A 24,029-nucleotide genomic window follows, 5' to 3' on the forward strand; every position below is an offset into this window, starting at 1 on the left:
TGAAATGTGGAGTGGTTATATTTACATCAAATGTAAAACTCAACTATATATACATTTATAAGAGTACAGGATTTTGGTTAAGTTGAAAGAAACAAAAAAAATAGGATGATAAGCTGACAATGTTAATGTAGATGGATAAAATAGGTTAAACGCAGGATTTGAAATTTGTGGACGGAGATCAGACGGCTAGAAATTTCAGAATTACTCGGAAGAAATGTTATGACGTTTAGATCAGAAACATCCATGAAATCCCGTGCTACATTTGGCCTGCTCAACTTGCCACAGTAAAACAAATCATCAGGTTTTTTTTAATGTTAAGGGATGTGTATAAAGTGACTACAGAGATTTAATAATCATTTGAACAGGACACGCAGGATATAGACAAGACTCTAGGGTTTCTCTTCTCAAAATACAGCTGCAGTATCAGCTCCTGTACTGAATAATCTGGTTCAGTTCAGCAGGCAGACCAATGGTCTGGGAAAGTATCTGATATTCTTTAGTTAGAGCTGAGGAACTATAGGAAAACATGGTCATGGTTCGGTAAAAAACAGTTTCCTCTTTACAAAAAAAATAAAAATCTAATGATGTGTTTATGTAAGCTGCTCATCAGACCACAAAGGGCTGAAGCCGTCATCTCGCAAATGGAACAATTTCCAAATATCTTTTCCATTTTTATTTACTCTCTCCGGTCTGACTAGCCGTTTGATGACGCGGCTTATTTATAGCCGTAAACTGAGCGTTAAATTGTCACCGTTCAGGAATAATAGCAGCTTATATAGACGGAATATTGGAAATTCACTCCATTTAGTTGAACATCAGTGCAGTGTGATGATGACCTACATTGGCCCAAAAAGCTTAAGCTAGGTTCTTTCTATAAGGATTTCTGCGTCCAGCTGAGAAAATTGGAAAAAAAAATAAAAACGCATGCTTGCCCCTGAGCTGCTTGTGACCAGCTTGCCTTGCGTTGATGAGCACACTAAAGATTTTATATTTCTGGCATATACTCTTATCCAGACTCTAATTTATCCAGACTCTAATTTCTCATTTTCTGAGCAGTTGAGGGTTAAGGGCCTTGCTCAGGGGCCCAGCAGTGGCAGCTTGGTGGACCTGGGGGTTTGACCTCAAAACCCCTAAACTACCTCATTACAGTATCAGGAAATGCATCTGTTCTGCTGCTTCCACGAGAGTGTAGTGACGTGTAAGAAATGTAGTTTTGATTGCACATGCTACAACTTGTCTATGGAATCTAAGCCTCGCTCTACTACATGCTCATAAACAGGGTTTAGTGTGTGCATGGACTGCTCCCTTTACCATAGATTTCAGTTCAGTACAGATTTGGAGTGTGAGTGTGAAACAATGGGGTGGGGGGTGGGGGGGAGTGCATAAAATGTCATCCATCAGTTTGTGGTTACATTTAGGACTCGAGTGTTGGTATCAGATGATCCAGCATCTTCTCACACATGTAGAGACATCGAGGAACATGGAAGAACCCTGGATGAGACAAATATACGTTTGAGAAATCTGCTTCAAAAACACATTCTGGCGGAGATCCCTAATCGATATGAAGCGAGGCGTTTTAATTAGAGGTTAAGAAGGGCATTGAATCACAAACCCCAGCAGCCCCAGAGTTCAGACAACCTGATGCTCAGTCAGTGCATGAAGCTGATGAAAGCTTTTCTGCCTTTATAACTCGGCGCTCACCTTTGAAAGGTCCCCCTTTAAAATCCAGCACCACTTTCCCCTGCTGACTCAGATAACCGAACCACTCGCCATGCTCTTCGTCAGGAAACTGAGAGAGAGACAGGTACTAAGCGACATTATACACATGTAGAGGTCTACAGTGATAAAGAGGAACCTTTGAGGCAGCTTTTAATAATGAGATATTTGTTTTTAAAATGATTTTCGGTGCCGTTACTCACGTGTGTGAAGGTGTAGTCGTAGACCTGCGTGAATCTCTGCAGCATCGCAGGATCTCGGAGGTGATCGTAGGCCATTAGATAAGAGATGAGAGCTTCACAGTGAGGCCACCACAGCTTCATGTTCCACTCCAGCTACACAACAAAATCAGACAACACACAAGGTCATGTCGTGTGTGTGTGACATCTTCCAGTGATACAAAGCAACTAGTCTCAGCCTCAAGTGGTCATCTGATGGGTTGGATTCCAGGAGAAATCCTGTGTTTCATGGTTTTTTTAACCCTTCTCCTGATAACAAAGCCATTGTGACGCTCTAATCCACTCATGGAAGAAGGAAGCTGTCGAGTTTAGTGGTTTAAGTGTGCACTTATAAGGATCAACAAACACTGGATTTTCCAAATGATATGAAGTTCATGGTATAAATGTATTCATTTGCACAAGGCTCTTAGCTTAAAAAAAACACAAACTACTTTCCAAGCTCACTTTTGTTATGTCTTGCTCATGAAGGACACATGGAGAGTGAATAGGGAATACCATTGAACACTGAGTTTCAGAAAAGAAGGCATAAGAGATGCGGAATCAGTAAAAACAAAGCAGAGGCATTATTCTACATTGTCAGAATGAATCGAGTTATCATCTGAACCTGGGTGGGACAGTGACCGTCAGCGTCTAGGAAGTAGAGGAGTCCTCCATGTTCTTTATCCCAGCCGGTGAGGAAGGGAACCTCCATGAACTTTTGCACAGCCACATTCTGCAGCTCGGCATCTCCTCGTGCCTTCGCGTACTGCAGCAGGAACCAGCCAGCCTCCAAGGCATGACCTACGCCGGACAGTGAGCAAAGACTGCGTTACGCTTCGGTTACTTAATCAGATAAAAACATGCAAATGACCAAGACTCTAAAAGCAGTCTGTTTCAACTGAAGGGTAAAGTCATCATATAAATGGCATATAATCTTCAGTCTAGTCGGATTTATTTGATAATTCTTATTTTAAGATTACAATAACCCAATTATTATTATTATTATTATGAACCCTAATAAAGTTTGCTTCTTCCGAGAAATTAATGCTTAAAATTACCCCAAAAATTAGCAAAAAATAAATAAAAAATCTGCCAATAAAACAAGAAATTTTAAAGCTTAAAAATAGTGAAACGTCTAGAAATAAGATTGATAATCTTATATTTGTTCCATTTATTGTAAATTTTATAAAATGAAACAGACTCAAAATATTTTAACTTGGTCATTATTTGCAATGTGACATTTACTCATAATAAAAAAAGTTAAGTCACTTCTTTATGCGTAACAAAAGATGCCAGAGAACCAAACTGGGAACGTGTTTTTAATAAAAAATAACAGATCTGATAAAAGAAGCTAAGAATCTGGCTGCGGTTCGGCGACTATAGCTTTGGAAACACAAAGCAGCGCTGCTTCAGTAAGCTGATCCTCTCCAGAATGATCCATATATTTAAAGGCAGCTCAGGACTTCTCACAGGCTTTGGGAGGAATTTTCATTTTATTTACTCTAATCTGGTCTGATTAGAGAATTATTGTCAGAGTTTCATAATTGACACTAATCATTAAGCATTTCAAAGGCAACAGATGCTGCTATTCAGTCACATCACTCACTAATCCAGATGTTTACAAGCAAGAACTTTTACACAGCTGAAGTTTAAGATGTTTAAGATGGAAATGTGTAAAGCTTGTGCTGGATAGAGATTAAGCTGAAAACAGTTCATTAAAAAGGTCACAGATTCCATAACTGTTAGAAAACCTCATCTATGAAGACAGATATATTTGCAAAAGACCGAAAATTCTAGCCCTTGGTGAACTACCTGGGTTCTGCAAGCGTCCCTGACAGCCAGGCAGCTCCGTTCCCTCCAGTGACACATTTTCAAGAATGGCTTTTCCGTCTCTCTAATGAGCAACACAGCAAGAGCGAGGCGTTTCACAGAGCACATTCTTACTGCATGTACAATCCAGTCCAGATCTGTTTCTGTATAAATGTGTAGTACGTTGTCATTCTGTACGTTTTACACACCTGTACATGCTGCCGGATCTGAGACACACACCATTCACCCAACTCTGTGTATTTCTCTGCGAGCTCTTCCCTGCCTTCGGTCAGCTGATCCACCAGGCAAAGCAGCATCATGGGAACCGCCATGCTGTTAACAGGACGATCCCCAGGAAGCTGAGGACGACCCAGACCTGATGGGTCAACTCGAACCCAGTGCACCAACTGGTCCATCATGGTCTCTGCGTCAGACTGGGAAGAACAGAAAGCGGCACATCACACACCTGAACAGCAGGTTTACTTTACACCAGTGTTATTACCAGTATTGCAATTTCAGTACGAGATCAATATAAATAGATAGATAGATAGATAGATAGATAGATAGATAGATAGATAGATAGATAGATAGAATCAGTATATATCTATCTGTCTATCTATCTGTCTGTCTATCTATCTATCTATCTATCTATCAGTGCTGTAATCAGTATTTTTATAACTAACCCCCTGTTTTAAATCTCATTTCCACCTGCATGGCTTTGTCTCCTGTGACTCTAGAAAGTTCATCCATGGCCATGACGTAGAAACACTCGCTGAAGATGGTCCTCTGCACCTTTACAGCTCGGCCGTCCCTCGTCAGACAGAACGCACACTTCCCCGGCCCGTCTGAGGCTTCCACTCGAGCAAATTTCTGGAGAAACGCGGCACCTGAATCACAAAAGCACCTGATCAGCTCCTTCCTTGCAGCACTTTCTAGTAACACATACTATTAATATGGTGGTAAGATGAGATTAGCCTGTCTAATGAAGAGACAAGACAATGTGTCCAGTTATTTAAGAATTAAACCACGTCTTTAATTAGGATTTATCTGACAGTTATTAATTATTTAACATGTTAACAGCATTAGAGGCTTGAGGAAGTTAATGGTCTCATTACATTCAGTAGGTTTTGTTAATCTTCTCAAATTGAATTAAATAAGTAGCCAGAATGTGAAGTTTTGCTCTTTTTTGTACTTGTTACATATCTGTATTACTCCTACTGGAAAATATTACCTGATTTAGCAGCTTGAAGAATGTCTGGCCGGTGAAACCTCGGGACAGTGCGGTAGAGCCTGCAGTACATCCACACCTGCAACAGCATTTACTGTCTATATATACTGTACATGTACACTGATCAGGCATAACATTATGACCCTTGACAGGTGAAGTGTATAACACTGATGATCTCCTCATCATGGCACCTGTTAGTGGGTGGGATACACTATATTGCCAAAAGTATTCGCTCACCTGCCTTGACTCGCATATGAACTTAAGTGACATCCCATTCCTAATCCATAGGGTTCAATATGACGTCGGTCCACCCTTTGCAGTTATAACAGCTTCAACTCTTCTGGGAAGGCTGTCCACAAGGTTTAGGAATGTGTTTATGGGAATTTTTGACCATTCTTCAAGAAGCGCATTTGTGAGGTCACACACTGATGTTGGACGAGAAGTCCTGGCTCTCAGTCTCCGCTCTAATTCATCCCAAAGGTGTTCTATCGGGTTGAGGTCAGGACTCTGTGCAGGCCAGTCAAGTTCATCCACACCAGACTCTGTCATCCATGTCTTTATGGACCTTGCTTTGGTCACTGGTGCACAGTCATGTTGGAAGAGGAAGGGGCCAGCTCCAAACTGTTCCCACAAAGTTGGGAGCATGGAATTGTCCAAAATGTCTTGGTATGCTGAAGCATTCAGAGTTCCTTTCACTGGAACTAAGGGGCCAAGCCCAGCTCCTGAAAAACAACCCCACACCATAATCCCCCCTCCACCAAACTTTACACTTGGCACAATGCAGTCAGACAAGTACCGTTCTCCTGGCAACCGCCAAACCCAGACTCGTCCATCAGATTGCCAGATGGAGAAGCGCGATTCGTCACTCCAGAGAACTTGTCTCCACTGCTCTAGAGTCCAGTGGCGGCGTGCTTTACACCACTGCATCCGACGCTTTGCATTGCACTTGGTGATGTATGGCTTGGATGCAGCTGCTCGGCCATGGAAACCCATTCCATGAAGCTCTCTGCGCACTGTTCTTGAGCTCATCTGAAGGCCACATGAAGTTTGGAGGTCTGTAGCGATTGACTCTGCAGAAAGTTGGCGACCTCTTCGCACTATGCGCCTCAGCATCCGCTGACCCCGCTCCGTCAGTTTACGTGGCCTACCACTTTGTGGCTGAGTTGCTGTCGTTCCCAAACACTTCCACGTTCTTATAATACAGCTGACAGTTGACTGTGGAATATTTAGGAGCGAGGAAATTTCACGACTGGATTTGTTGCACAGGTGGCATCCTATCACAGTTCCACACTGGAATTCACTGAGCTCCTGAGAGCGACCCATTCTTTCACAAATGTTTGTAAAAACAGTCTGCATGCCTAGGTGCTTGATTTTATACACCTGTGGCCATGGAAGTGATTGGAACACCTGATTCTGATTATTTGGATGGGTGAGCGAATACTTTGGCAATATAGTGTATATTAGAGGCAGCAGGTGAACATTTTGTCCTCAAAGTTGATGTGTTAGAAGCAGGAAAAATGGACAAGCATAAGGATTTGAGCGAGTTTGACAAGGGCCAAATTGTGATGGCTAGACGACTGGATCAGAGCATCTCCAAAACTGCAGCTCTTGTGGGGTGTTCCCGGTCTGCAGTGGTCAGTATCTATCTAAAGTAGCCAAGGAAAAGCACAGTGGTGAACCGGCGACAGGGTCATGGGTGGCCGAGGCTCATTGATGCACGTGGGGAGCGAAGGCTGGCCCGTGTGATCCGATCCAACAGACGAGCTACTGTTGCTCAGATTGCTGAAGAAGTTAATGCTGGTTCTGATAGAAAGGTGTCAGAATACACAGTGGGCTGTTTTGGCAGCAAAAGGGGGACCAACACAATATTAGGTGGTCATAATGTTATGGTTGATCGGTGTAGTGTTTAAACTAGTAGCACATCGTTTGTTAAAAATTATCCATCATCTCTTTCATTCATCTTCAACCCTGCTCAGGTTCACGGTGGATCTGGAGTCTATCCCCGGAACGTGGGACAGGTCGGATAGGTCTATCGAACATGCACACACACTTTCACACGCTCATTAGGAAAATTTTTATAGTCACACATCCACTGATCAGCACGTCTTAGAGGAAACTAGAGGACTTGTAGAAAACCCATTGACCATCAGTGATAATTTTATACAGGAATATTTTCACTATTCGTACCTGTCTGCCCTGCAACCAGACGTACTTCAGCTCATCATAGATCTTCCCATCTTTCCCAATGCAGGTAAAAAAGCCACTGTGACAGAGACAGAGATTAGAAACATTACAATTAATCCTAATGAAGTGTTCCTTAACAGATCATAAAAGAAAAAAAGAAAAAGAGATTTCTGTATTGGTTGATTGATTTTAAGGTTAATAATAAAAGCACAAAGACAAGTTTTAGATAAAGAAGAGAAACAGACAGCAATATTAGGCTCTAGAGGCAGAGCTCCTAATCAGTAGTCCTAGAGTCTGAAACATGTGCTAGAGACAGCAAAAAGTTGAACTTTATACTGCAGGAGTAGGAGCAGGAGTAGAGCTAATGTGGTGTTCAATATTTCCATGTTTATTGATATATGGACATACACTATTTTGCCAAAAGTTTTGGGACATTCCTTCAAATCATTGAATTCAAGTGTTGTTTTTCAGGGGTTGGGCTTGGCCACTTAGTTCCAGTGAAAGGAACTCTTGATGCTTCAGCATAACAATACATTTTGGACAATTAAAGTTTAGGACAATTACAAGTTTGGGGATGACCCCTTCCTGTTCCAACATGACTTGGGGATGACCCCTTCCTGTTCCAACATGACTGCACACCAGCGCACAAAGCAAGGTCCATAAAGACATGGATGAGTGAGTTTGGTGTGGAGGAACTTGACTGGTCTGACCTCAACCTGATAGAACACCTTTGGGATGAATTAGAGTGGAGACTGCGAGCCAGGTCAAAACTGGGACGTCTGCCTTTACATGCACATGAATTTAATATAGAGTTGTCCCGCCCTTTGCAGCTATAACAGCTTTAGAAAGTCTGGCTCGCAGTCTCTGCTCTAATTCATCCCAAAGGTGTTCTATCAGGTTGAGATCAGGACTATAAAGTTCCTCCACACCAAACTCACTTATCCATGTCTTTATGGACCTTGCTTTGTGTGCAGTCATGTGTACAGTCATGTTGGAACAGGAAGGGGTCATCCCCAAACTTTTCTCTCAAAGTAAGCAAGCAAGAAATTGACCAAAATGTCTTGGTATGAAGCTGAAGCATTAAGAGTTCCTTTCACTGGAACTAAGGGGCCGAGCCCAACCCCTGAAAAACAACACCTGAATTCAATGATTTGGAGGGGTGTCCCAAAACCTTTGGCAATATAGTGTATATATGGATATATATATCATACATGCAGCATTTAGTTCTGGGGCCAGTTATATAGAACACATTGATAATAACTTGACATTCACCCATATTGCTCGTCATGAGAGTATTTCAGCCAGAAATCCACAACTCTGTCCAGCTCAGTGCGTATTCTCTCACGATACTGCTTCAACAACCCCGCCATCTTTGTGCCTGAAAACAGCAAGCAGTACACAGGGCTATACGATCATTATCCAGGACACATGATAGTGTAATGTTATTTAAACACATGTAGATGTTCACAATCCACTTATCCATTCATTAAAAGACGTGATTTAAAAAGAGGCTTGTTTTTTTTAATTTAAAATAAATCCCTTATAAACCTGACTCTAATAAGACTTTTATGACCCTTTCATATCCTCTGAACAGGTTTTCTTTTGCTGATTTTGCATTATTTTAACTGCTGCATTGTTCCACTTTCCACATGTAACTTCCTGAAATTCTTCGTGCTTGAAGATTCATTGTAAAATAGCAGAACAGATCGATTTTCACTCGAAAGACCATGTGTAATTAAACAGTATATCAACAACTAAAGCACTATATACAAACAAGCAAAGCTTCCCGGTTTGATAGCAGGATGTTTTAATGAATGTCTTCGGGGGGGGGGGAGCATAATGAAAACAGCTGTCGCACATCTGTCAAACATGAAGGTCAGATATGTTGATGAGTCAGGTATTCCTAAACCATGTTATTTCCTGGTCCATGTGGTAAAGATCAGTTCAGCACCTTGGGCACTACAGCAAGTGATATTACTATATTCACCATTTTAATTATTAATCCCCTTTCCCTATTCTTATTCCTAGCCCAAGTTGTTTTCAGGAAAGATCTGGATCAAAGCAAACTAATGGAGACTTGCTTTCTGCCTCATTGCTCAGCAAACAGCATTAATGACTAAATGCACCAAGATCCAGAGGCAAAAAAAACTGCTAATGTGATGAGTGTTTTTTTCCAGCCCATTTCTATCTATCTATCTATCTATCTATCTATCTATCTATCTATCTATCTATCTATATACAGATCTATCTATCTATATACAGATCTATCTCTCTCTCTCTCTCTCTCTCTCTCTCTCTCTCTCACACACACACACACACACACACACACACACACACACAAGTAACACACTTACCTGTCCAGTGAAAATGCACAGAGTTCGTCTCCCTCTTTCTCTTTCTCTCTCTCTCTCTCCTTTTTATTTAGCTCTTCTGCTCACATCACTTTGCTCTCCCTTCCTTTAACTTTGCAGAGTAACACAAACAGCTGAACCAGCAAGCTGCCCAGCACCCATCATATGACCAAGTCACTTCCTGATCACGTGGTCAACGCCCTCCTCCTTTCATTGGTCAGTGCATAATTTGTTTTTTTTTTGTTTTGTTTTTTCTCTCTCTTTGCCTTCATGTTGTAATTTATATATATAATAAGAACTTGTATTTTCTCCACTTTATTTCAAATCTAAGTGCAAATAAAAGAAGTCATATTTAACACCCACAGGTTAGAACAAAAGAAAACAAAGAGTGACAGTATCTTCAGAGAGGAATATTAAAGGACAACACTTTGAAACACATGACATAGGATTAGATTAAAATATGTGTGGTATGTATAGAGGTACCAGGGGGTCATTTGTTGGTTGGTGTGATATTTATATTTTTTCCTGTTGGCAGCTGTGTGCTGCCCGGACGTCTCGGGGGACATTTATAGACTGAAATATCAATTGCAGCAATGACAATTTGTGTTTTTTTTTTTATCAGCTATAGGCAGGGAATTACAAGTCACAAAGTTTCCTCAAAGGCACGATTAGAGGTGCCATAAAAAATACCCTAATGCCCTAAACTCATCTACTTCGGGTAGTCTTCTCCACCAGGAGTTCCTTTCCAGTTTATGAACATGCATGAATCCATGTCATTTTCCACTTTGTATGATAAAAGCACTGTAGGCAAAACTAAACCAGTCCAACCTGCAAAATACCATTTAGTCAAATGCAGCATACGTCCCACTGGCACCACTTTCAGCAGATCTTCTGATGTTGTTGTGGGAAAACTAAAATAGGAGCAGACCGACATGCCAATGAAAGATGTTTAAACTGAAGACAGAATTTCATTCCATTACAAAACAATCTTACGTGACACCAAAGATTACGCCTCAGTTATAAAGATTAATATGATTTCTTTTATGTCCTTCGAACAAAGCATGTGTTGTTATAAAACCTCGAGTTTTTATGATGGAGCTAGATTACAGTGTTGCATCAGGATTTCGAAAACATACATCTGGACACAAAGGACCAAACAAAAAACATAAGGATTTCAGCTAGTGGTATTCAAAATGTAGTCCTGTTGAAGGTTGTTCCGAGAGTTTAAGGGTGCTGGAGCAGATCTCTTTGCCACATGTCACAACCTGCCTCTGATGTGGCTGATATTCAGGAGGTGGTGTTCTTGTGTAGCGCTGAATGCACTTTCCTCAAATTCTGTCTCACTCTGATAAACTCCAGAAGCTGTATCTCGTGCCGTATCTTCTCTTCTTGTTCCTGTTCTCTCTGTAAGATGGAAAAGGAACACACACACACACACATTGTGATTCTTTCATTTATACATTATATGATATTAGACATCAGCGGAATGCAGAAAAAAGTCTTTTGAACCCTTCTTCGAGGCTCGAGCCTGAATATTACATTCTTGAGATTCCCTTTAGCAGCCTTTAGAGTTTTCCCTTTCAGAGAGGGTTTTATAACCCATTAGGAAATGAAGAATCTTCATCTATCCAAAGAAACCTTGAGGTGAGAACAGCCGAGTATCTCATAAAGAAAGTCATATTTTGATAATTGAATTAATCCAAACATTACAAAAAATATCCAGACACCACATTTTTCCTCATCCCTTAATTCCTTTTTTTCTGGTATCATTATCTACAGTATTCCTGTGTATTATGTATAACTATAGAACACATGGTTTTTAGATGTCCTGATATACACTGATCAGGCATAACATTATGACCACCTGCCTAATATTGTCTTGGTCCCCCTTTTGCTGCCAAAACAGCCCTGACCTGTCAAGGCATGGACTCCGCTAGATCCCTGAAGGTGTGCTGTGGTATCAGCAGATCCTTTAAGTCCTGGAAGTTGCCACCTCTCGACTTACAGAACTTAAAGGACTTACAGGACCTGAAGGATACTTTTGATAGATACTGACCACTGCAGACCGGGAACACCCCACAAGAGCTGCAGTTTTAGAGATGCTCTGATCCAGTGGTCTAGCCATCACAATTTGGCCCTTCATCAAACTCGCTCAAATCCTTACACTTTTCCTGCTTCTAACACATCAACTTTGAGGACAAAATGTTCACTTGCTGCCTAATATATCCCACCCACTAACAGGTGCCATGATGAGGAGATAATCAGTGGTATTCACTTCACCTGTTACTGCTCATAATATTATGCCTGATCGGTGTATGTATTTCCTCCCACTGATCTAAATATCGCATCAGTAATAACAATCTCCATCCCATCATTTAGAATGAGGACTTAAAAGTGGTGCTGACCATCACCTCCTGCTGCTTCTGCTGTCGTTGGAGGAGAACCTGCTCTAACGGGCTCCTGCACTGTTCCCCTTCCTCTTTCTGGGTCTGCTCCTTCTTCCTCCTCTCCAGAACCATCTGCAGCTCGGGTTTACAGCACACTGCCAGACCCCTGCCCTCCCCGAAAGAGTCAAAACACAAAACACAACCAGGCATACTCGAAGCATTACAGAATGAAAGAAAAAAAAAAGAGCTACTAAAGGTTTCACGCCGTCGTCTTCCTGCTCGTCGAAGAAGCCAAAAAATATGAAGAAAATATCAAACAAATTATTTAATAAATATCATTCACATATGTTCATTCAGGAAGCTCTTTTAAACACAATTATGGGAGGATGTGGTAGCTTAGTGGTTAAGAGTTGGACTGCTGATCGGAGTTCGAATCCCAGGTCCACCAAGCTGCCCCTGAGCAAGGCCCTTAACCCTCAATTACTCAGTTGTATTAAATGAGATAATCTGTAAATCGCTCTGGATAAGGGTGTCTGCCAAATACCAGAAATGAAAAATATTCAAAATTATGTTCAATTCTCTGCAATCAATCACATCAAGCAGTCACACACACACACACACACTACAGTCAGTGTACAGATGCCTACAACACACGTGTTTGGATTAGGTGAGGAAACACCCCTGAAATTTTAGAGAATATTTAAACACACACACACACACACACAGGTCAGAGGCAGGAATCAAACCCCAGTCCCAGAGGTGTGAAACAAATGTGCCACCTCTTTATTCCCTCTATTTTATTCTACATAAAATTGCATGATGCATGGATTTTGATTCTGTCTAAATATTACTTGTATTAAAAACTAAATGGATTGCCAGTAAGCTAGGATTTCAGCATTTAGCTCTTAATATATGTTCAAACTATTATTAAAAAGAATAATAATAATAATAATTCAATTTGATTTAATGGTATTGCACTTTTAACAATGAACAGCTTTACATAAGTAAAGAAAGAAACATAGAGTTTTGTTTTTTAATTTTTTAAAAGTTTTTTGATTTTATCCCGAATGCCCAAGCCTGAGGCGACGGTGGTGAGGAAAAACTCCCTGAGATGATATGAGGAAGAAACCTTGAGAGGAACCAGGCTCAGAAGGGAACCTCATCCTCATTTGGGTGACACTGGACAGTAAATAACGTCGGTGTTGATAATGTCCTTTCTGCAACAGCAACCAAGAGTTTTACGTAGAAAATTAGTAAAGACACTGAAAGTGACACTGAACTGAAGTCTTGGGAGCTACAGAAATATGTATGTTGATTTACAAAAAATGCTCTCAAGTGATTTAGGGTCGATTTACATTGATCCTTAAGTTGAAAGTGTGAACATTAAGCCCATTATGCATTAGTAAGTTACAGCTTTAACTATGGAAAGTAGTAAAGTTTCCTCCTAGAAAACATCACCATGTTTACAAACCAATCCTATCCAGTGTTTGGTGTACAAGTCCCTGGGAACGAGTGGTTACTATAGAAAGGGAAACATATGAGACCAAGTGCATTAATATAAACCGGTGGTTTGTCTTGAAGCTGTCACTACTGTCATAGCTGCCGTTAGATCAAATTCATCCACATCTTCTGATCAATCAGGTTGGATATTTCTGCAGCACTGCAGCATTGAGTAGTTGTTACTCATCACCTGCTACAGCTGTATTACAGCGTGACTCTTGCTGCTTACGCCATTCTGTGGCTAAGACTAAACCGAGCACTGGTTTTAACCAATCCAGTCTAATGTTTCTCAGCTGTCCCAGTGATATCTCAGCGCTGTAAAGAAGAGCTATCCAGCGAGGTGCATGTCTATCATTACAGCTCCTGCCACAGCGCTCATCTGAGACGGTGTACGATTGCAGCCCGTGTGGCCGAGCGTAGTTTTGTGTGACACAAAAGACGAGAGCGAGAGAACGAGACTGCCATCAATTTTTAACCGACCTCGATTCACTGCTTCTGCGATTTATGAAAGGCTGGCGATCCCTTTCTAACTGAGCTTTCCATGTAGAGATGAAGAGTACTGCTCTTACTTCCTGTGGGCCATGAGCAGCTCTCTGTGCAGCTCCTGATGACTCCTGGAGGTCTTCACTGGGTTGTTTGGATTCCTTGGACTCTCACCAATACTTTGTTTATCTGCGTTTTCTGAGATAAAATGAAATACATCATTTAGATTATTTACACCGCTCTTCACCTGGGACACCGTTTACTTTTTGTTATATTGCTTTATTGTCTAATTTGTGCTATATTAAAGGTGCAGTCTGCAATTTTAATTTAATATCCTAAGAATTATTAAAATATCGAAATTATCTTTAAAGCTACAATTTGAAATATTTGACCAAGTTTTGACAGATAATTTCCTTTACTTTAGGCTTTCATTCATTCATTTTGCAGCCTAGAAGTAAGCTTTTATTTATCTTATAGCTCTCATAATTAAAATGTTATTCACTTACTTTCCACAAAATATATATTTAGCCTCTTATGAATTATTTGAACTACATTAAATGAACATATTAAATCAGTACAAAGAAAACACAATCTAAAGCATGTTTAAAATATATATTATACCCTAATAATTATGCAATAATAAACTGCAATATTGTCATGCAGTATGTAAATGTGGCTAAATTAGGGCATTTATTTCTGGCTTTCATTTTTTCTGGCCTGTAAATGATCTTTGCCTCAAGCAACAGAGCTGCTCCTTTTCCTTAAAACACAACTCATTACTCACCCATAGATTCAGAGGTAATGCTATAATTGCAGCATCAGAGCCAGCAGAGGGAGTGAAAAACTACACACTGCTTCTTTAACTCTCTTTTGCCTTTCAAAACATTTCATAATAGAACTTCCTGTATTCTGTATATTGTATATATGATAGGTTCTGATGAGTGTCTGGATATATTACGAGTATTCATCTCATGTGAAATGTTATAACACACACTGACCTCTGTTCTGTCCATGTGGAAACCCATGACTGTTGCTCAGCGTGCCATTGGTCATCCGAGACCTGAGGTGTGTTGGTCTCAGAGTGCTGCCATCACCGGAGGAAAGAGCGTTCTTCAGCTCGTGCTCGTACGGTGGTGGAGGGAGCGGGTGCGAGGCGGCTGCCCTCATTGCACACACTGCTTTCAGGGAGGCGATCACCTGAGATTTGGCTCTGAGCCACAGCTCCTGCTGCATGCTGGGAAACTGCAGGGGGTCAGGTGTGTGTGTGTGTGTGTGTGAGGCAATGTTTTGGGGTTGCCAATGAACGTAAAAGAGAGAGCGAGAAGAGTGGAGAGATTGAATTTCACCTAAGTGGGAGATGTATAATTCATCCAGCGCTAATTATTCAGGACTTATCTCAGGTAAATATGTGCAGCAAATCTGATACAACATGCAAAATATACCTGATTATTACACTCATTAAACTGGATCACAGGATTTAATAGCAAAAAGAGGACACAGGGGTCTTCTGGATGGTTTAGCTGTCAAGCTGCATTATTTATATGTGAGATTAAAATATATTAAACATAGTAAACGACTGACTTACTTCATAATCATCATAATATGCATCTGTGCAGAGAAAACACAAACTAAAGCATGTTTCAGAGTGTGGTGTGATGCACCACTGCACAAGAGTTTACACTAATCACCTTTACAAAATGTCTACCCTGCAGTTATTTCAACAGATTTCCCTTAAACCCTTGCTAACTCAGGTTACTTAAGTGTTGTTAAGATGAACTCACCTGAAGTGTTACTCCATGAGCGAGCTGTCCTTACTGACCAGCAGCAGCAGCAGCAGCTTCCACATCAACAGCAAACATGTCAGTGTTTATCTGACCCTCTTATCTAAAGCGCAATTCCCTTTTCTACCACAAGAGGGAGATGTGGAGCAGCACGAAGCATCTCAAATAAACCACAGAATTTATTTATTCACTAATGTTATCAGTGCTCTCTGAAGAGATAAACCCACTCCAAATCCTACAAAGTTCATTATATTTTTTTTCCTCACGCATTTCATATTCTCATTCGGCTTTAAAGACTTGGTTCAGAATGCGTTTAATGGTATTTCTGAACGATTGCACGACTGTGGTGTCATTTAGCCTTTGAAACTCTACTTTATTATTAAAATAGCATGCACTTACCTGTTCAAAGAAACATGTTAATTCTTATCAGAATACAGTATCAGTTGTAAATAACATTTTATGCTCAGAATTCATAACAAGGCTGTTGTTTTTTTTAGCATAGAATTAGTCACAATGTTTTTTGTTTATGTTCTGTAAAGCTGCTTTGAGACAATGTTCATTGTTCAAAGTGCTATACAAATAAAATTGAATTGAAATGACTTGAATGGAATTGAACTATGAACTTTGGATTTTCAGGACAAATCAGCACACTTTTCTTAGGGTTCCCCTGAAAATAGGCACAATCTTCTGTAAGTACAGGCCCATAGGAAACACTGAGACTACGATCTACCAAACCCTCTGTGGACTGACTCCAGCACATTCCTTACCTTGCTGCATTCAGACTCTTGATACAAAGTGTTTGTCATCCCCAAAGTAGTCACTCCAAGACAATGGAGTCACTCTTCCATTTGTGTGTTGCTGTCTGTGTTTGCTTTACAGTGATTATTGCAGCTCCTGGCTTGCTTGTTTCTGGAGGTAAGTTTCCTGAAGCTTCCTGAAAACTCTACTCCTTCATAAGTTTCTATCAGTTGAAATTTTTCCCTCTTCCAAAGTAACAGGAGAAATAGCAAAGTAGATAAATGAATGTTATTTTAATAGTAAGCTATTTGTGTTTGCTTTACAGCGAGTATTGCAGTAGTCAGCTTGCTTGTTCCTTCAGGTAATCAGTCAGGTTTCCATCTTATATCTGTGTGAATAAACTGTTGTTTCAGAGAGGGTGATTACCTGTGATGGTGATGTCCAGCGCCTCACTTGTGGTAAGTTTAAATGTCTTTCATTCTGTATAGCTGTATGAAAACACTGCATTATTATAGGACACTAGATAAAGCAAGGCTGAAAGTCTGTTTTTCTTTGAATTGGAAAAACTTTTAATTGTTCTATATCTCTCAGACACTGGAGTGATAAAGGTGATGTGTTTGGCCGTACGGATAGCACAATCTGTAGTACACCACATCCCCCTCTTCAGGATACTTACACTGGCTGTTCCAGTACTATTTCCACTATTGCTGACAGGTACAACATTTTATACACAAAGGATCTGTCACATTTGAGAGGAATTGTAACAAGTGATTTAATATAAATTCTATTACTGTCACTGTCACTGTTATGCAGCTTTTTGTTTGTTTCTTTGTTTGACTTATTCATTTCAAGAGAGAGGAACAAAAAGAGTTGAGGAAATGACAGTCTAGACCTGCTATAACAAACAAGATATGATGTTTGTTAAAGCAGCTTGATGTTCCTCTACAGTAAAGATAACTATAAAAGGAAAGTTGTAGTACTGTTATACTTAAATAATAAATAGATAATAATCAGTTAAGCTACAGTGTGAACAGTTGCTCTGTACATTGGTCTCTGTCACACCACAGCAGCTTTCCCTTAAATATGGATAGTAAGAGAAATTCACTCCCACAGAGTTTCCTCACCCCTTTTGATAGACATACACTATGATTGTATTTTTTTCAGTGATAATTATGATGAAAGTATTTCTACAAATTATACTTCTGCTGTTTATTTCAAATTCTGAATATACACTATAACCCTGCTGAGAGAATTTGGTCTGTTTACCCAAACAGATGCAATGGGCTAAGAGAGTGTGAGGTAAAGACGGATTTGCTTGGCACCCCTGACCCATGTAGAGGAATCTACGAATACTACAACACCACTTACAATTGCACAGATGCCCGTAAGTAGTCTATAAAATGGGAGTGTGTTAGAATTTATGATGGCTCTTATGAAATTGGTGTCAAATTGCAGGATCAAAGATGTTTAATAATACTGATACTGTTAACACTAATACTGATCCAGTACTGACACCTCTTGCTAATCCTCTGCAAGCTTCTGCTGGCAGCTCATGCAAAACATTAAAGGATAGTGATACACTTTAGAACAATTTGTTCAATGCTCATATGTGATCACGTCATGTTAGTTAGGTAGAATTAATTATAAATATTTATGCAAGACTGGATAACAGTATATCGTAATATTATATAATATTATTTTGCATGCATTTGCTTTGTCTTGTTTATTTAGATGTAGCTGTGGTCTGTGAGCATGGCTACCGCACACTGGACTGTGGTGAGAATGATTTGTCCTTATAGTTGCAGTACAAGTTCTTTAAATACTTTTATGTTGCTGCTGGTCTAAAGTAAGCTTACCTGTATATCTGTGCAGGAGTATATATATTTATATATTTTTAAAAATCTGTCATCTGAATTACTTCAGTTCTCAAGTACATACAGTACACGCAGTATGAAAGGTATTTTAAGTGCAGCTCTACATAATTAATTTCTTTCCTGTTCTTTTTATTGCTATTGACAGAATACCTTGAAGGATTTGAGATTTCAGTGTGAAAAGGAATCAAACCCTGTTAGCTTGATGAGTTTTGCTGTTGGGGTGCTTTATATTTTCATGTTATCAACATGATCAACTGCTGAAATTACCCCCCCCCCAAACTGTTTATTTGCTTTTACATGCAATGAGTTCTTCCATAATGAATTTTCTTCAATAATGATTCTGCAATAAATGCAAGCATAACATGGATGAGCATTATGTGTGTTTATATGCAGAAAATTCAGACAGTTCATGTGATCCAGTGCAGTGATTTTCTGATCTGGGATCTGATAAATAAAGCCCAATAAACATTTCAAACACAGCGCTCAAGAAAAAAGGTGCAAAGGTGTAAAATGCAGGATACAGATCTAGAGCCCAAGGCTGTAATACGATCACACACCGTGTAGAAATGAACAAATTAGACAAATGATCTTATTTTAGTGATGAGAGTTTGATGGCTTAAGATTTATTTCATAAACATACACATACATCTATATATACACACAGTAGCAACAATAAATATTTGAACACTTAACCATTTCATAAATAACAATATGATAAATGTAAAAATATAATAATAAAAATGATTAAATATATATTATATAAAAATTAATATTGATAATATAAAATATTTACAAATTCAAAAATAATAAATGATTTTCACATGCCAAACAAAATTTCTAATAATAATATAAATCAAAATATATATATTGATAAAAGGAAGTATGAAGATTGAAGTATATGGTTCATCTGGTGGCCGGTGCAACAGAGGGACGACCTGAAAGAGAAAAGCAGAGTCATATTACTCTATTACTGTTACAGATACACGCTGTGTGTTCAGAATTATTGTGCAGCTATTCAGTTATATATCACAGTAATTCTCCAACTGTTTATCATAGTTTGTATAACCATTGCACTTGATATTTTTCATTTTATTATTGAATTAAATTTCTTGTATTACAAGGTCAGCTGTGACTCACGATGTGAATGGACCCTCTGCAAGAAGCTGTGAGGTCTTGTGTGTGGCTCAGTTGGACCGCTGCTTCTTCTACACTCAGTCTGGGTGAGGGAAGCCTTGCGCTGCTTATGGTTGTTAGCCAGCATCACATACAGTGGCTTCCTGCCCATCATCCTTCCATTCATCTCTTTAATGGCCTTTTCTGCTTCATTTGGAGAGGAGAAGCTCACAAATCCAAAACCTCGGGAGCGGCCATTCTCCACTGTCACCTGTAGGGGTCAGCAAGGAAATACAGCAAGCACAAAAATTAGTATTACACACATACTGTATGTGGCTAATCTTGAGGAAAAACTAGCAATGTCATTACATCAAAACATAATGAAAATAGCTATATTATGTTAGTGTCAGGGTTCTGGTATTGCACATTCAGTATGAATCTCTTCAGTGTTAATAGTAATTTGAGGTAGCAACCATTCGGAAAAAAACACCCAACTACACACTCATCTCCTTGTGCTGCAAGTGCACACTGGTTTTGACATAATAGAGCAGGTAAGAAGTAAACAAAAAAAGAAATAAAATGTAGGGTTTAGTAATTTTAGGTGACCTTTGCACTGATGACTCTTCCATAAGGCAGGAACGCTTCATGCAGGCGCCTGTCGTCCACACTGTAGTCCAGATTTTTTACAAAGACTTTACTCTTCTACAAAACAGAGAACAAAATCAACATCCAGCGTTTGATTTAGTATTTTATAGTAATCCATCACTCAGTATTAAGACAATCATTAAGCTAAAAATGTGTGACCAAAACATGGGAAAAATCATTAAAGTCCTGTAATATAATCAGAAAAATACCTGTGCATCCTGGGACTGCAGTGTGGTTTGCGCTCTGCGTATGTTCCTGTCCTGTTGGTTGTTTCTCCTCAATTCTGGAGATTCATCTGTAGCCACAACCAAACATTTCACTTTATCATCCAATCAGTATTATAAGTAGGACCTATTGAGGCCTTAACAATGTTGTAAACTTAACACAAATTGAGAAGTGTGACTTACTCTGTGGCTGAATGTTGCTTTGAGCCTGGTGTGGATTTGGTTGGATTTGTTCCTCCTTGCTCTGAACCACACTTACATACACCGGCCTGCTTCCCAATACCCTGCCGCTCATCTTCATGATGGCATTTCTGGCTTCATCAGGAGATGCAAAAATGACAAAGCCAGTGCCTTTTGGATGGCCATTCTCCATATTGACCTGCAGAGGAAACAGATTTAGAGATGCAAAAAGCAAAGAATGAGCATTACATGCACTATATGGTTAAATAGTTAGCAATAAATAACCCTCTGCTACACACTCATCTTCTTGTGCTACAAGTGCACGGTGGTTTTAACCTAAAAGAGTGAGTATGGGGAAGTGAAGGTAGTAACTGAAATTGACCTCTGCACTGATGACCGTTCCAAAAGGACGGAATTCCTCTTGCAGTTGTCCGTCATCCACATTGCAGTCAAGGTTCCTCAGCAGTAGTTTGACTGTCTGCAGAACAGGGCAAAGTCAACATCCAGTTAATTAAGCCAATTTGTCAATTAAAAACAAACATACAAAAAAACAGAATAGCACAGCTTGAACAATAACTGATACAAATGCTGTATGCTAAATAGAGACACACAAACATGTCCTTATATGGAAATAAAGCTGGAAATAAAGCATGTCCTCTCAGGCCTTGATCTGCAGCCAGACTTTACTACAGTACCTTTTTATTCTTGCAGAGGCGTTCATTTGGGAGCTTTCTGTCACTAACAGGCAGCTGCTGGACTCTGGCCTGCTTCTCTACCTTCTGCTCCTCTACCTTCTGCTTCTCTACCTTCTGCTCCTCTGCCTTCTGCTCCTCTACCTGGTTCATGATATCCATGCTCCAGGGATTCTGGTTTAAACAAAAAATGAGAGAGAATTAGAGGATGAAAGACACAACATCCTTATGTTATGTACGCCCGACATATTCACAAGCTTATTGTCTTACATAGAAAGAGAAAGGCTCTACGTTCTCCATCTCAGTGTCCTCAGCGTCCATGATTTCACCCCACGTGAGTTTCACAGGAGCTGGAGATGTACACTGTGGTAGTTCAGCCATGGACTCAGGCTCCACAGTAGGCAGAAAGTTGGAAATTGCCTCTGATTGGAACTGAATAAAGAAAAAGAGTTAGCTTTAAAGACACTTGGCTCTTGAGGCACATTAAGGTAATTTATGTAATCAACAAAACTACTAACATAGAATAGCATATTTGGTTACAATGAACTCCCCATAAACCCTGAATAGCACAGCTGAACAAAAACTGTTAGAAATGCTATATGCTATATAGAGACACAAACTTGTCTTTATATGGAAATAAAGCATGTCCTCTTAAGCCCTGATCTGCAGACAGACTTTACTGCAGTACCTTGTTATTCTTGCTGAGGCGTTCATTATGGAGCTTTGTGTTTCTAACAGGCAGCTGCTGGACTTTGGCCTGCTCTTCTGCCTTCTGCTCCTCTACCTGGTTGATGTTATCCATGGTCCAGGGATTCTGGTTTAAACAGAAAAAAGAGAGAGAATTAGAGGATGAAAGACACAACATCCTTATGTTATGTACGCCCGACATATTCACAAGTCTTACATAGAAACAGAAAGGCTCCACATTCTCCATCTCATTATCCTCAGCATCCATGATTTCACCCCATGTGAGTTTCACAGGAGCTGGAGATGGACACTGTGGTTGTTCAGACATGGACTCAGGCTCCATAGTAGGCAGAAAGTTGTAAATGGCCTCTGATTGGAACTGAATAAAGAAAAAGTTAGAGAAAGAGTTAGCTTTAACGGCACTCGCCTCTTGAGGCACGTAAAGCTAATTTATATAATCAGCAAAACTACTAATTAACATAGCTTAGCATATTTGTTTACAACTTACCACTGTACCAAGTCTGAATAATAAAAACAAGGAAACTGCTCGCTTTATCTGAAAAACTTTCTCGCGGTGAGATGTGAACTGCTGCTTGTCTTTCCTAACTCGCCGATGCTCTGGACTGTGACTGACCAACACTACGTCATGTTCTGATTCTTTGTATGATACGTTGTGTTCCGTCATTGCCATAGCAATGCTGTTTTCGCCACTACCCACCTTCACCTGACCCCCCCCCCTCCCCGCGCGGGTCATCAGGAGGTCATTATCAGTGATGGACAGTAACAAAGTGAATGTAATTCGTTACTGTACTTAAGTGTCTTTTTCCAGTATCTGTACTTTACTAAAATAGAACATTTCTTTGAGACTTCTTACTTTCACTCCACAAGATTTTGAAGTAAAATATCGTACTTTTTATTCCACTACATTTTCCCACATCTCTCGTTACCTGTATTAGAAAAAATAAATAAAAAGCAGTTGTCCAATCACAGCACAGCAAACCGAGCTACAGCGCGCGCAGTGTTTTTGAACCGAGGTATCTTTCCGGTTTCATTAAATGCAGCGAGTGTTAACGGTTCGGTAGAAAAACCCTGACCCCATCCCGCTACCTGCACACCCATGACCCATGACCTGACCTGCAGGATTTGTTTTAAGATGTAGAACAGAAGAAAGACTCTTTCATATTCAGATACCTGCTCTGTCTCACTAACATCATCTTTGTGAAAATGTAGAGGTGAGCACGTGCTGTAATCATCATAATAAACATTCCTTTTTCATAGTTTTTTTTATTATGTAAAGCAGAATAAGATTACTGCACAAATACTGTAATTGCCCATCACACACCAAAGCATTAGTTACTAAATACTGAAATACTGACTTTGAATTTGAACTTTTTTCCTCTGAATCTGTAGAGCAGCAAGTTTCTGTTAAAGTGAAGCTGCTTAGATCCTCGCTGGTCATTTGTTTAGAACTGATTCCCCAGGACACAGTAGTGTCCAGCACACATTAGTTATTCTTTATGAGTTACCAAGTCAGACTGTCCAGCTGTAGTGCTTACTATTTCCTTCTGTCGTGATGTATATATTTTTATTTTTAAGCACTTTATTTAGGAAACAATTTACAAACTACAGACCCTGTCTTTATATGTGTCCTTTTTCTTTTGTAGTGTCCATACACAAATACCTGTGTCCTGTAAACACTGACACAAATACCTGTGCCCTGTAAACACTGACAGACACACATTTCAACAGCAAAGTGTTTTATCATGTTTTAATGGTTACTATCTTAAGTATAACATAAATCTTAACAGGAAAACCTAAGTTATCTAAAGTCCTGCTGTTTTACAGCCCCCATGTTCCCAATAATAATAACAATAATGTTAACTGACATCTGAATCATGATCATTTCTCAGACCTTGTATTAACAGACATGTGTGAGCAGAGTGACAGATTCTTCTGACATAAAATGAATAGTTCATTACAAAAAATGACAACATTAGAGCTGGGATAAATACTTTAATCAAGTAAAAATTCGAATTGAGGACTTCTACTTTTACTGGAGTAACATTTTAACTAGAGTATCTGTACTTTTATTGTGTAAAATAATGTGTACTTTGCCCACCACTGGTCATTAGTGACCTTCACTAAAGCAGTTTCTGTACTGTGTTTAGTACGGAACCCAGACTTGAATTTGAGATTTCAGATTCAGTGGAAAGCTTAAA

The 24,029-nt window shown here is 39.7% G+C and overlaps 3 protein-coding genes across 5 annotated transcripts; all 3 read right to left on the reverse strand.

The window, feature by feature from the left end:
- On the reverse strand, positions 1–9,680 carry renbp (renin binding protein). The gene is made up of 11 exons (XM_058390381.1): positions 9,510–9,680; positions 8,428–8,533; positions 7,159–7,234; positions 4,975–5,050; positions 4,452–4,630; positions 3,953–4,177; positions 3,747–3,828; positions 2,560–2,735; positions 1,920–2,051; positions 1,702–1,789; positions 1–1,491 (listed from the first exon to the last, which is right to left on the reverse strand). Exons 2-11 carry the CDS (start codon positions 8,523–8,525, stop codon positions 1,415–1,417), a joined length of 1,209 nt encoding a protein of 402 aa, XP_058246364.1. The 5' UTR covers positions 8,526–8,533; positions 9,510–9,680; the 3' UTR covers positions 1–1,414.
- Positions 9,681–9,857: 177 nt separating this feature from the next.
- On the reverse strand, positions 9,858–15,733 carry si:ch211-218o21.4 (protein FAM107B). 3 transcript variants are annotated; one of them, XM_058390396.1, is made up of 5 exons: positions 15,658–15,733; positions 14,875–15,118; positions 13,963–14,074; positions 11,918–12,059; positions 9,858–10,910 (listed from the first exon to the last, which is right to left on the reverse strand). In XM_058390396.1, exons 2-5 carry the CDS (start codon positions 15,107–15,109, stop codon positions 10,794–10,796), a joined length of 606 nt encoding a protein of 201 aa, XP_058246379.1. In that variant the 5' UTR covers positions 15,110–15,118; positions 15,658–15,733; the 3' UTR covers positions 9,858–10,793. The 3 variants fall into 3 exon arrangements, with proteins under 3 accessions (XP_058246379.1, XP_058246377.1, XP_058246378.1); XM_058390394.1 differs by having other exon boundaries at positions 11,912–12,059; XM_058390395.1 differs by lacking the exon at positions 15,658–15,733 and having other exon boundaries at positions 11,912–12,059; positions 14,875–15,304.
- Positions 15,734–19,081: 3,348 nt separating this feature from the next.
- LOC131352888 (uncharacterized) lies at positions 19,082–22,495 on the reverse strand. The gene is made up of 11 exons (XM_058389415.1): positions 22,319–22,495; positions 22,028–22,189; positions 21,812–21,937; positions 21,394–21,555; positions 21,127–21,297; positions 20,814–20,909; positions 20,435–20,630; positions 20,237–20,322; positions 19,989–20,084; positions 19,407–19,653; positions 19,082–19,204 (listed from the first exon to the last, which is right to left on the reverse strand). Exons 1-11 carry the CDS (start codon positions 22,493–22,495, stop codon positions 19,173–19,175), a joined length of 1,551 nt encoding a protein of 516 aa, XP_058245398.1. The 3' UTR covers positions 19,082–19,172.
- Positions 22,496–24,029: the final 1,534 nt, after the last annotated feature.

The sequence above is a fragment of the Hemibagrus wyckioides genome, linkage group LG05 (genome assembly GCF_019097595.1).
Source record: "Hemibagrus wyckioides isolate EC202008001 linkage group LG05, SWU_Hwy_1.0, whole genome shotgun sequence".
Classification (NCBI taxonomy): Eukaryota; Metazoa; Chordata; class Actinopteri; order Siluriformes; family Bagridae; genus Hemibagrus; species Hemibagrus wyckioides.

What these genes read in the sequence shown, in the direction of transcription:
- renbp (XM_058390381.1), bottom strand. Translation starts at nt 8,525, where the DNA reads ATGGCGGGGTTGTTGAAGCAGTATCGTGAGAGAATACGCACTGAGCTG. An exon ending in TCTCATGACGAGCAATATGG is followed by an intron (nt 7,235 to 8,427) that starts GTGAATGTCAAG and finishes TCTCTGTCACAG; the next exon opens with TGGCTTTTTTACCTGCATTG. An exon ending in ACGACTACACCTTCACACAC is followed by an intron (nt 1,790 to 1,919) that starts GTGAGTAACGGC and finishes TCTCTCTCTCAG; the next exon opens with TTTCCTGACGAAGAGCATGG.
- si:ch211-218o21.4 (XM_058390394.1), bottom strand. Translation starts at nt 15,109, where the DNA reads ATGCAGCAGGAGCTGTGGCTCAGAGCCAAATCTCAGGTGATCGCCTCC. An exon ending in TCCACATGGACAGAACAGAG is followed by an intron (nt 14,075 to 14,874) that starts GTCAGTGTGTGT and finishes ATTTTATCTCAG; the next exon opens with AAAACGCAGATAAACAAAGT. An exon ending in AGAAGCAGCAGGAGGTGATG is followed by an intron (nt 10,911 to 11,911) that starts GTCAGCACCACT and finishes TCCATCTTACAG; the next exon opens with AGAGAACAGGAACAAGAAGA.
- LOC131352888 (XM_058389415.1), bottom strand. Translation starts at nt 22,495, where the DNA reads ATGACGGAACACAACGTATCATACAAAGAATCAGAACATGACGTAGTG. An exon ending in TATTCAGACTTGGTACAGTG is followed by an intron (nt 22,190 to 22,318) that starts GTAAGTTGTAAA and finishes TTCTTTATTCAG; the next exon opens with TTCCAATCAGAGGCCATTTA. An exon ending in AAGCAACATTCAGCCACAGA is followed by an intron (nt 20,323 to 20,434) that starts GTAAGTCACACT and finishes TTGTGGCTACAG; the next exon opens with ATGAATCTCCAGAATTGAGG.